General features: G+C 38.9%; 1 protein-coding gene across 1 annotated transcript in view; it reads left to right on the forward strand.

The window, feature by feature from the left end:
- The first annotated feature begins 1,345 nt into the window (after positions 1-1,345).
- CDK6 (cyclin dependent kinase 6) overlaps positions 1,346-12,343 on the forward strand; it is a 130,613-nt gene continuing 119,615 nt past the window's right edge. The window contains exons 1-2 of the mRNA XM_075211809.1: positions 1,346-1,900; positions 3,400-3,855. Coding sequence (XP_075067910.1) covers positions 3,614-3,855 — 242 coding nt within the window. The 5' untranslated portion in view covers positions 1,346-1,900; positions 3,400-3,613. The remainder of the gene's footprint in view (positions 1,901-3,399; positions 3,856-12,343) is intronic.

A 12,343-nucleotide genomic window follows, 5' to 3' on the forward strand; every position in this document is an offset into this window, starting at 1 on the left:
AAAGTAGAAGGGAAATAACTTAGAAAAGGTTATCTGATAATATATTCCACTTACAGTAAATGTGCACAGAGTTATGGTAAATGTTTCAATAACTTACCCTACATCTTTCCCTGGTTAGTCTAAACTCAACTTCTTAGACTTAACACAACAAAGTGTAATTTACATCATGTAATAATTATGTTAACTGTAAATTGGTTTTATTTATTTATTAGTAAACTCATGTTAAAATGATGTCATTACTAATTTGTAAGGAAAGTACAGAGCACATTTTCTTAACCTTTTCTAAATAGAGACTTCTACTATATGTATGTGCAAATACATTTATATATAACATAACTTCATTTGATTTCAATCTATTGAAAGAAATATATCATTGTATTATAATGAATATAAGTAATATTTTAATATTGTTATATTTATTGCTAAATTCATTTGTATATGTGTATGTGTGTGTGTAGATAGATAGATAGATATGATGAGATAGACAGATAGATAGATATTATGAGATAGATAGATAGATAGATATTATGAGATAGATAGATATGATGAGATAGATAGATAGATAGATATGATGAGATAGATAGATAGATATGATGAGATAGATAGATATGATGAGATAGATAGATATGATGAGATAGATAGATAGATAATAGCTAGATATGATGAGATAGATAGATAGATAGATAAATAGATAATAGATAGATAGATAGAGATATGATGAGATAGATAGATAGGTAGATATACTATATTTATATTATAACAATATTAATATACATGTATATAAAATACATATAGACAGTACAACTATATATAGACAGATAGATTGATATAGATATATAATATATATATACAATATAATATTTTCATATAAAATAGATATCTAGAAAATTGATTATAGTATCTTAATTGAACTAATAAATATAGAGATAATATAGAGTATAACTACATCTTAAATGAACTTATTCTTATGTGTAAGTTAAGTGTGTGTGTGTATGAATATATATATATATATATATATATATATATATATATATATATATATATATATATATATATATATATATATACATATATACAGAACTAAATTATTTCCTAGAACATAAACCTATGCAATACAGGTAAATATGGCAACCCCCCCCCATTGTATACATAATCAGACACACATCCATATATGTGTTCCTATACATCCACATAATCTTGTGCTTCCACTTCTGGGATCCCTTCTGCTCCTGGCAGGGGAATATGAAAGATTTTCATTGAGTGCTAAGACAGAGAGCAGAGACACAGTGCAGAAGGAGGCGGCAGCGGGCTTTGTAGTCAGTGAGGAATGCGGAAATGTTCTAACACTATGTCAAACTTTTTTTGAAGCGGGGTCAAGTCACATTCAACCAGCGTGGGAAAGCAAAAACAAAAAAAAAAAAAAAGTAGGTAAAGAAAAGCGCTTCTGCTGCTCTCAGACACGCAGCGAGGAAGGAAAGAGAGAGAGAGGGGAGAGAAATGCTGGTGGAAGGGGAAGGGGCGCATAGAAGAGGTGGCTCTCCCAGCCTCAGGGGCTGCCCTGGGACAATTGGATCTGCAGAATAAACTTTAAACTTGTGCATGTTTCAGTTGGGTCTCTTTGCAGTGTACAGATCTTTTTTTCTTTTTTTTTTTTTCTTCCCTCATTTGACCCTGCCCCTTCTGCATGAGTGTGCTCCACTGAGGATGGGTGTGCAGAACTGTGCGGCTACCTGTGTGGCCCAGGCTGGGGACTGCTGGGACCATATGAAAGAGCAGTAAAAGCTCCTCCAAGGGCAAATCATAAGCAGAGCAGTGCATTTATAATCACATCTCCCATCTGCTGCCGCCCAGCAACTACCCATTTGGATGCCCCCGGTTGGAAACTGTTGCACTAACGCAGGTAAATACGTGTGTTGCCTTTTTTTTTTTGCAAACCAATGCGTTTATAAAAGGTTCAAATGACTTTGCACCCAGTGTGGTGATTGCGTTGGGCACTGGGGGATGTCACAGTCGTCAGCTAGGAGCATTGCATTGTGCAGATCATCAGCTGCCATGTGCTCTTAACCATTTATGACTAAGAGCTTGAGAATGCAATGCTCTGCAGACTTGTCATCGCGTTTTTTTTTGTATAGCAGTGCATCCTTCATGGATGAATCACTAACATATTCCATAGTGCTGCACACCAAAATAATAACAAAACAGGGATAATAAACAGTCATGACACAACTATGGCCATACACAAAGAAAATTTAAAGGCACCTATTCATTTTAAGTTAACTATACCTAGAAAATCCATTTTTATATGTTGGAAATAATTATACTATTAAAAAGATTTTTTATTTCGCATGGGCAGGCTTTTGTCGCTTATTGTCTTAAAATGGCTTTAGAAAACGTAAAGGTGGGTTCGTAGACGTTCTTGCGGTTCATGGTTCGTTCCTAAAAGGGCTTTGCAATTGTGTCCGCAAAAAAGTATTGTGGAGTATTATTGTCTGCCCTTTAATTAACTCTTTCTCTAACAGTGGAAGTAGCAAGAATTAAAGAGAAGTTACAGCATAATAAAACACTTTCATAATTACTATATCATTGTTATTTTGGCTCTTTGGGTCAACTACTGCAACTTAGCTCCAGATCCAGGTATTACAAGGTGTTCTAGACGGAGTTGGGACCCTGAATGCTCCCCCCCCCCCCCCCCCCCTACTCTTGTTGGTGTCACAGTTGCAGAAAACCTACTTGGAGTCTGAGTAATTGCATTCAACTAACAATGTAAATGAATCATTAAAAAAAAATTCCCAGGGTTATTTTTTTTGTTCTTTTTTGTTCTAATTTTCTTTTATTTTTTTTCTTTCACAACATGTAAATTCAGCAACGCATTAGAAGGGGAAAATCTACTAGGTTACAACAAACACGCTTTTTATACTTTATAAAGACATTGGCGTTTTATGAGATTCATATATATAAAATGTTTTTCACCTGCAAACATGACTAAAGATAGATAATCAAGGTGGTGAACATCAGTAGGACGGCTTGGAAGAGCCAAATAATCAGATTTTTTTATTACTCGGGTGCATTTAATTTCTGAAATAATAGTTTTTTGACTCAACATTTATTCATATAAGGTGTTGTATATTTACAGTATGATTTATATGTATAGACATTAGGGTAATATACTCAACATGTATATGTATTTGGAATATTATAATATGTAATATTTAAAATAGGCTCTGTCAACCTGTTGCTCTCCAGGGTGCATGCTGGGACTAGTAGTTTGACAGTAGCTGGAGAGCCACAAGTTGTTTAAGCGTTTCTTAGAAAGTTGCTGAATTTTTGTCTGGGAGTTGCAGTGAATAGTGGTGACTGTGTTATAAGCTTCACACACATGTATTACTGTCTCTCCTCCAGATAATGTGATCTCCTCGAGTTGGTGCTATCTATGTGCCGCTTCCTGCAGCTTTCTGTCGAGCTGTGCGCGGCTGTGTCTGCAGCTGTCTCTCGGAACTTCGGCATCTCGTGGCCATCGCAGTCCTAGGAACTAGGCTCTGTGCACACCTGGATCACAGGGAGGCGGAAGACAGAACCTTGGACTCCCGTCCCTTCCTTACTCCTAGCCCGCTACATGATGATGATGACTATGGAGAAGGACGGGCTGGCAGAGCAACAATATGAGTGCGTGGCAGAGATAGGGGAGGGGGCATACGGCAAGGTTTTCAAAGCCCGTGACCTGAAGAATGGAGGCCGCTTTGTGGCCCTGAAGAGGGTGAGGGTGCAGACTGGGGAGGAGGGGATGCCGCTATCTACCATCCGGGAGGTGGCCGTGCTTCGGCACTTGGAGACCTTCGAGCATCCCAACGTGGTCAGGTGAGAATGGAAGCTGGTCACATGACCAGGAAAGCTCAGAACTCAACATAGTCTGTGGGTGGAGAAGTATCAGTGACAGTCAGGAACAGGGATATTTAACTTGCAGTTTATCACCATTCTCCAGAATCCCTCTATTTATTTTAAGAAGGCTGCTTGCTGTCTGTGGCAGACCTGCCAGCGGGATCCATGCTCTACCCAAGTTCTTCACCTCTCCGGCTGCAATAACTTGGGCTCAAATCATTGGCGTCATGGATAGTATTCTAATATTAATTACCTAACTCATACCCAGTTATTGCAATCGGAAAAGTGGGGAAAAACGGGAGCAAAACATTATAGCACAGTCTTATTGGTATGTCTGGAGTTATGGGGCAACAAATGCAGAACTTTTTGGGGATGTTTTACGTATATAAGGGTGACAGACCTTACCCACATATTCCTGGGACCTCTCATGGCTCTCCTGGTTTCCTGTAATTACTAAGTGCTATTATTTACAAACTAGATAGTGTTGGTTTTCATACTTATACGAATTAAACATGCATTTTTTTTTTTTTTTACATATATATTCATATTACACTTTGAATTCAAGCCCACTGTTGATACAGATTTTTCTTATTGAATTCATCTAATTTCATGAGAACTGTGTTAAGAAAATAGTTTTGATGCTTCATATGATAAAGCATATCAGGGTCAGCCTGCTTATGAAGATAATCCAAAGCACCATAGAGACAACCTGGTTCTACATTGCCTTTATATATATATATATATATATATATATATATATATATATACATACACAGATTTAGCGAAAAACAGGGCTCCTCTTTACCCTGTTGGCCTGAGAACGAGGACGCAATAAAGCACGCTCTCTGTGCTCATCTCGATCCACCGTCCTCTATACCTCACAGCTCTCCTCCTATGTCCAGAAGAGACGATAGAAAGCACACTCTATTATGTGCTCACTCCTGGGGCGAACTGGAACACATTTTTTCTTTTTGCTAAATACATAGTACTCAGGGCACTGTACATCCTGGTGACAGGATGTGTTTACACAATGTTTGCTGCAGGGCTACAGTAGTTAGAGTGGAGCTTTGCAGCACGTTACAATGATGACTGGTTCTATTAGTTGTTAATTATACAGGGAGCCGTAATAGGACAGTGACCCCAAGATCAATGCAATCACAGCATTACTTGCGGTGAAACTACATGCAACAATAATAGACAGGTTTGTTCCAGGTCGTCTTAAGTCATTCTTTGGTTGTGAACACACAAATGTTCTACCCTGTGTTGAATGTATGCAGAGTATATTGTTAGTGGTGACTTACCCTGGGATCCTTGATCCCTATTAATAACGTACTATCGCCACACAGTGTCTTCTTTTCTAAACAAATGATTGACAATTAGATATAGTTGAATAAATTTACCCAGTGAGAAATGTGACAAGTTTGAGAGTCTTGACTTTAAAATTAAAACAGCGACCATTACTGGGCTCGATATTCGCTGTTCGAGGTTCGCTGTTTGCTCGGAAAGCTGTTAGAAACACTATACCATTATAGCCATAAAACCAATATGGTTGACCTGGCTCCACATGGTCGAACCAATGCAAAGACGGTCGACTTTAGCTCAGCTCTGTTACTCTAGCTAAAGTTTCAGAACTTGCAGAGAATTGTCAAACTTTAGAGCCAAATCGAAAAACGAGTTCAAGAACCGCTTTTAAACTTATCTCTATTGTCAATTGTGGAACAGCATATGCATCGATTATCCATCGTTCTTTTAGAATCAAAGATGGCGTGCACGGATATTACATTCTTATAGAGGTTGTACATTTTTGGACACCCTCTCTCCTCAGCAGTCCCACCCTTTCCCTATTAGTCCTCCCCTGTGTAAATTCAGATATGTTTTGTGTTTAGTATTAAAAAACAGGGCAGTGTGAGGGCCAGAGTGATATAAACCGGGCCTGGGAATATGGTTATAACTGTGGTAACGATGGACCTTGATCTCAAACCTTTGTGTCCTGTATCCTGTGCCAGGTAATAGAGCAATTATCTTTATTTAATAGTGTGATTATGAGAACAATGGTCAAGATTATTTTGGTAATTGGTTGTAATAAACTTAGCTAAATTATTTTACCAAAAACTTAACTACTAGTTCTGAAATTATGTTTCTAATATCACAATTTAGATTTATATTCCTTGTGCACAATATAATACTGCAGGTGTGATTGCTGTAACGATTGAGATGAGCATGCAGATCTATGTGTACACACGTACACGATTTATGTTCAGATCTGTGCTCTTCATCTGTCATAACCATATGCCGAAAAGTTTGTGGCTCTACAGAGATCTACCTATACTACTGGTCGTTAGTGCGTACACACTTCCAGCATTTGCCTGACATCGTTCCACCGTTGATAGAGATTTATAGTCAGTTTATAAAGTCACATCAAACAGTACGATATATTGTAAAAAATGATCATAGGAGCGCACACAGTAATGCAACATTGGACCTAACATTCGTTTATCGTGGCGCGATAATTGGTTGAAAAACCTATAGTGTGTACCCAGCTTTACTCTGGACACAAGTGCACAGGTCCAATTGAATTGTCTGCATATTGTTTAATAAATTAGGACAACCACATAATCTGTAGTTTGTTCAGACCATGAGATCCAACCCCGTACTTCCTTTTAGGTCCCAAATAAGGTAAAACAGTTAGGAGGACCTATTCCCATTCATTATTCCATGTATTATTTTAGGTTCATGCGGTGTTTAAATTATGAAAAGTAAGTATTGTGAGTTTAAAATTTTGGTTGGAAAAAAATGGACTGTGGAAAATGAAAGACCAATAGCAATGTAACCCGATCGATATTAAGTCACTCCTATAGCCCCCCAAATTTGTGTGAGCCATTGTCTCTGAAAAGGGTCATCGATGCATGTACTTTAGAGGTTTTTTTTTTTTTTTTTTAGAAACAATCGCTACCCCAGTGCGCATACTACCAGTGTGTTTTTGGAGTGTGGGAGGAAACCGGAGCACCCGGAGGAAACCCACGCAAACACAGGGAGAACATACAAACATAGGAAAGAGATTTTGTTGCCTGGTCTGGTCTGCTGGAAATTCTGCTTTGTGTGGTGTCACAAATAAACAGTTTGACCAGAATTACAACACTTAACGTGACGCTGTCCCGACCATGGCCTTATCTGTGAGGAGTTTGTATGTTTCCCCCATGTTTGCGTGGGTTTCCTCCGGCTGCTCCGGTTTCCTCCCACACTCCAAAAACATACTGGTAGGTTAATTGGCTGCTATCAAATTGACCCTAGTCTGTTTGTGTCTGTCTGTCTATCTGTGTGTGTGTCTGTGTGTGTGTGTGTTAGGGAATTTAGACTGTAAAGACAGGGCCTGATGTGAGAGAGTTCTCTGTACAGCGCTGCGGAATTAGTGGCGCTATATAAATAATTGGTGATGATGATGATTGCTGACTGTGGACAGAATTCTCAACACATTCCAACAATGCAGAATATAAGAAAATAATTATAATATACATTTTTAATTATACTTTAAAGAAAACTAAAAAATGTAGTTTAAAGTGGAGTTGAAGTCCTATCTAAGCTTACCACTCAGTCTTTTTTAAACAGGTTAAGTGGAATTTGATGCCATAATTCATGCAAATCTAAAATTCATGGAGGAGGGGCATTGACACCTGCTCAGCCTGCTTGAAACGGGATAAGTAGTCATAGAAGAGAGGAGGGAATACTTAAGTGAAACACACAAATTATACGTTAACATTGTAAAATGTGGCTTATATTTCCATGCTTTTAAATCAGTTGTGACATTTTCCAGTTTATATGTGTGATAATTAATCGATTTGTCACATTGCATCCCATTCCTCTCCTTTTTCCATTTGGAGTTTTGATAATCCATATCAAGATGCAAGTATTTCCCTACACTTACCAAACACATAGACCAGTGACTCTTAGGGGTATATTTACTAAACGGCGGGTTTGAAAAAGTGGAGATGTTGCCTATAGCAACCATTCATATTCTAGCTATCATATATTTAGTGCATTCTACAAAATGAAAGCTAGGATCTGATTGGTTGCTATAGGTAACATCTCCACTTCTTCAAACCCGCAGCTTAGTAAATCTAGCCCTTAAAATTTTTCATTTGGAACCCCAAATTTACTTCTACATTAAATATTTTTTTTAGTGATTAATTTACCTATTCATTTTAGTTGTTTTCAAATTAAGCAATTTTTTTAAAATAAAAAAATATAATGTTTAAGAAATTATGGAGTTGTACGAAATAATATTAAAGTGTGAATAATAATTAGTTTATTAGTCCATTTGACACCATTCATGTTGAGGGCCTTTAGGCCCACCCCATACATTGTGGTGACTCACATTTGTGGTCTTGACCCATAGGTTGCCCCCTGATATATCGATCAAGCAGGTTTCATACCAAGTATCTTATTCTAATGACCACCATGCTCTAATTTCTTGGTGGAATTAAGAGTATAATGGTTTAAAATCATCAATATTCATCATTTATTTATATAGCACCACCATATTCTGTAGTGCTTTACATTTGGTATCAAACACAGTAATAAAACAATACTGGGTAATACAGACAGACAGAGAGGTAAGGAGGCCCTGCTTGCAAGCTTACAATCTATGGGACAGTGGGAGTTTGATACATGATTGTAAGTGCTACATCATATTGCATATTGGTCCAGCCACATTGCAAAGGTAAAAAGTACCTAGTGGGCTATATGATCCAGTCACATAGCAATGTTGGTCACAGGGTTGTCTTGTAGTAACTGTGTAGTGGGTGGTAATAGAGTACCCTAGGAAGGTTAAGAGGGTGGATGAGGAATATTATAAGCTTGCCTGAAGAGGTGGGTTTTCAGAGAACGCTTGAAGGTTTGAAGACCAGAGGAAAGTCTTGTGGTGCGAGGCAGTGAATTCTGCAAAGTGGGTGCAGCCCGAAAAAAAGTTTTGTAACAGGGACTGGGAGCAGGAAATGAGGGTGGATGAGAGACACAGATCTTGTGCATAATGAAGATATTAAAATTCTGTTATATATAACAGCTGCATAAGTAGCCCAATAACCAGTGGTGGAAGTGGGGTGTATACGGTGCCATGCCACCATGTCTCCTACTGCCTGCATTCCATGCACTTATATTTTCAAAATCCCCGCTTCTAAATTTCCGCTTCGACCACTGCCAATAACCATATACCATCAAGATGTCATTTTTAGCCTTCCCTTTAATTTTTTTGCTTAGTTTATTTGCATGTTCAGAGAAAAATCCCCCAGCACACTGCTATAGCCAGCAAAGGAACTGCCATTTCTACTTGTACATAAAAATGCAAAAGTCTGAGTTGCACACATTTGCAAATGTATGTTAAAGCCACCCGCCACTCCATGGCGCTTTTGCTAATAAGGTGGTCCTAACTAAACAGTGAGAGTCCCATAAATTTTGGCCGTACATATATGTATTTTTAAATTGAGAGCTAACTTACCAAGAGGTACCCCAGAAGCCTCCAAAGAGCAATTCAGCGCTAGCACTCCCCCTCAGCTACTGACACCAACATGCCTCTCGGACAAACAATACAGAAGTGGAAGTTGCTCAATCAATTTATAGGCTCATAGCAGGTGCTTGATAGGGTGGGGTTATCCTAAAAGGAACAAAAACAGAGAAAAATCCCCCAGCACACTGCTATAGTCAGCAAAGGAGCTGCCATTTCTACTTGTACATAAAAATGCAAAAGTCTCAGTTGTACACATTTGCAATTGTATGTTTAAGCCACCCGCCACTCCACTGCGCTTTTGCTGTAAATTGATTAAGCAACTTCCACTTCTGTACTGTTTTATTTGTATGTTATCAGATTGCCCAGATTACCAAAATCTCCCACTGGCCTTAAATTGGGATTCGTATCCATGGCATATGTTCAATGATTGTGTTCTGTTTACAGCATGACAACTAAGAATAGTTTTAAAACTAGATTTCTTTTAAAGCCTTGTTACTTAACACCGAAAGATTTAAAAGGGGGACCTTCATCCTCTATATCGAGCCCTGTTTTTGACAGGTATTGTCAGTAGAGCTTTGAAAAGTGTATTGTCATACAGGACTTCTGTTTAATGTTTAAAAAGTCCCCAAATTGCCATTGTCATGGGTGCAGTATCATAGAAAGGTCAAGAGCAATTAGTTTCAATACACATATTTTACATATGTACGTCTTTAATTGAAATGTTACTGGTTCTCTGGATTTTTTTTATATGTTTTTCTTCCTCTTAAGAGCTCTATTTCAGTAAGGAAATTGCCAAGTGCATTTGTGACATTTTTGTTCTGTTTTGGCAGCTGCCCACAGTTTTGGGAAGCACCCCTGTATCTTCCTTTCAAAAAAACCGGCCTTGTTGAGTCAAAAGCAAAAAGTTTCAAAACATTTTGATAACATAAATGTAATAGAATATAATGTAAAGATTACTCCATTTGAGATTGTTTCCCAATTTCATCTGTATAGTGGATGATCATTCTGAACCCTGGGTTGTAATTAGAAAACAAAACAAAGTGGACAGAATTTACGGAACGCGCGGCATGCTCACAGCAAAGCCAGCCTACAATCCTTCAAACGCTCACTCAAAACTCACCTTTTCATGCTCGCCTATCATACCACCTCCTCACTATCACGTCCTCTCCATTTTATCCCAGTTGGTCCTACTTTCTCTCACCACCACCCTTCAATATAGAATGTAAGCTCTCACGGACCCTGAATATTGTCTCATGAGTATTACCTCATCTATTTGTGGTTTGGTTATTGTATCCGCCGCTGCGGAATCTGTGGCGCCTTGTAAATAGATAAATAATAGTAATTATTTTGCGCCTAGGTGGTCTACCATGCACCACTCCACGGTGCACGCTTACTTTCTGCTCTCAGAGGCGTCTCGGCACACCAGACGAGCGCCTATGGGCTTACCAATTAAAATTCTCTAAATTGCTCACCTAGTAAAATGCCAACTGCTGTGTGCAACTATTAGCAAACATACCGTTTCTGTAGACACTGAGTTGGAAATATGTGACCCTCCCTATCGGTCTTGTTCTTTCTTCTAAAATGCCTTAGGCATTATTTAAATTGGCTGCAGGCGTGGGCAGACACTGATGTCATTCATCTGAAGTCGTCACTCAGCGGCGATGTGCTGAAAACTGGCAGCAGAGCCGTAACTTCAAATTTTACCACCCCCCTCCACCTTCAGTTTTAGCCAAATTGACCTAAAATATTGATAAATTGCGCTCTCCTTCAGCATTGTCCCTGGACGGTCGCCCCTCTCGAACAGCCCTAGTTACGGCCCTGGCCGGCAGACTTCCAACAGTGTGATGATGTCACAGAAAGATTCTACGGAGCACACTGAGCATGCTCCTGCCAGTACATCGGATGGCCATACCTGACCAGAATATATATATATATATATATATATATATATATAAGCTATGGACCTACAGCCCATTTCACCAACAAACAGTCCGGTTGTAATCACACAAGAAAGAACACTGAGCTGGCAACTGGCTATTGTATTACGGGAATCACCAGCAGTAAATTAAGCTGTGACAAATAAATAAATCTGTGACAATAAAATAAGTTGGACAAGAAAGTTTTGGAAAGAGAAAAAGCTGGGAGGAAGAAAAACCAAACTTATCTGTCATGTGGTCGGTGTGTGACTAAGAAATCGAAACACCTAGGAAGTAAAACGTTCATAAACAACAACATCCAAAAGCCGTATTCAAAAACATAAACAACATTTTAAACTAACTTAAATTAAGCACTTCTCTGAACTGGGTCGTGTTGTCATGAGCCCCCGACCCTATCACTCCTTGATCAGGCTTTGCAAGGGGTGTGCCATGATTTAAGTTCAGGCAGAACTTGGATGCACAGGGGTATCCCATGTACCCCCTTTTCAATGCTTACTGTGTGCCCCCTCAAATCTATAAACATTTGGCTGCTTATGACTGCAATTCTTACCAAAAACAGCCTCATGTATGTAGGTGCTTACCAAGTAACCCATTATCATACCTGCTGACAATCCTGATTTTCCCAGGACTATAGGAGTGCGGTCTGTTGGATAGAGTGCATGAACTTGCACAAAATGGTCATAGTTGAAGTGGATCTGAGTGCTGCTTGGTCAGACTTGGAAATTTGGGAGGACCTGGGCATTGTCTGTTTTGTCCTGAATTTTCAATCAGAAATTCTAGTAGGAATGAATAGAACTTAGTGCAGATTATGCCACCTGCAGAAAGTCTTGGAATTGTGAGACGCAAAACTGTATGTTGTACACCACAGTTGCCAACTCTCCCAGAATCTTGCAAATTTTTGGGAGTTCTCCCGGACTCCAGAGAAAGCAGGGCAACCTCCCGGATCCTGGCCTCTTCGTTGGTGAAGTGGGTGGGGACAGGGCTAATTGCGCATCCTGGCCCCTCCCCCTGTTGGAATAGGACACAATTG

The sequence above is a fragment of the Mixophyes fleayi genome, chromosome 5 (genome assembly GCF_038048845.1).
Source record: "Mixophyes fleayi isolate aMixFle1 chromosome 5, aMixFle1.hap1, whole genome shotgun sequence".
In the NCBI taxonomy this organism is placed as follows: domain Eukaryota; kingdom Metazoa; phylum Chordata; class Amphibia; order Anura; family Limnodynastidae; genus Mixophyes; species Mixophyes fleayi.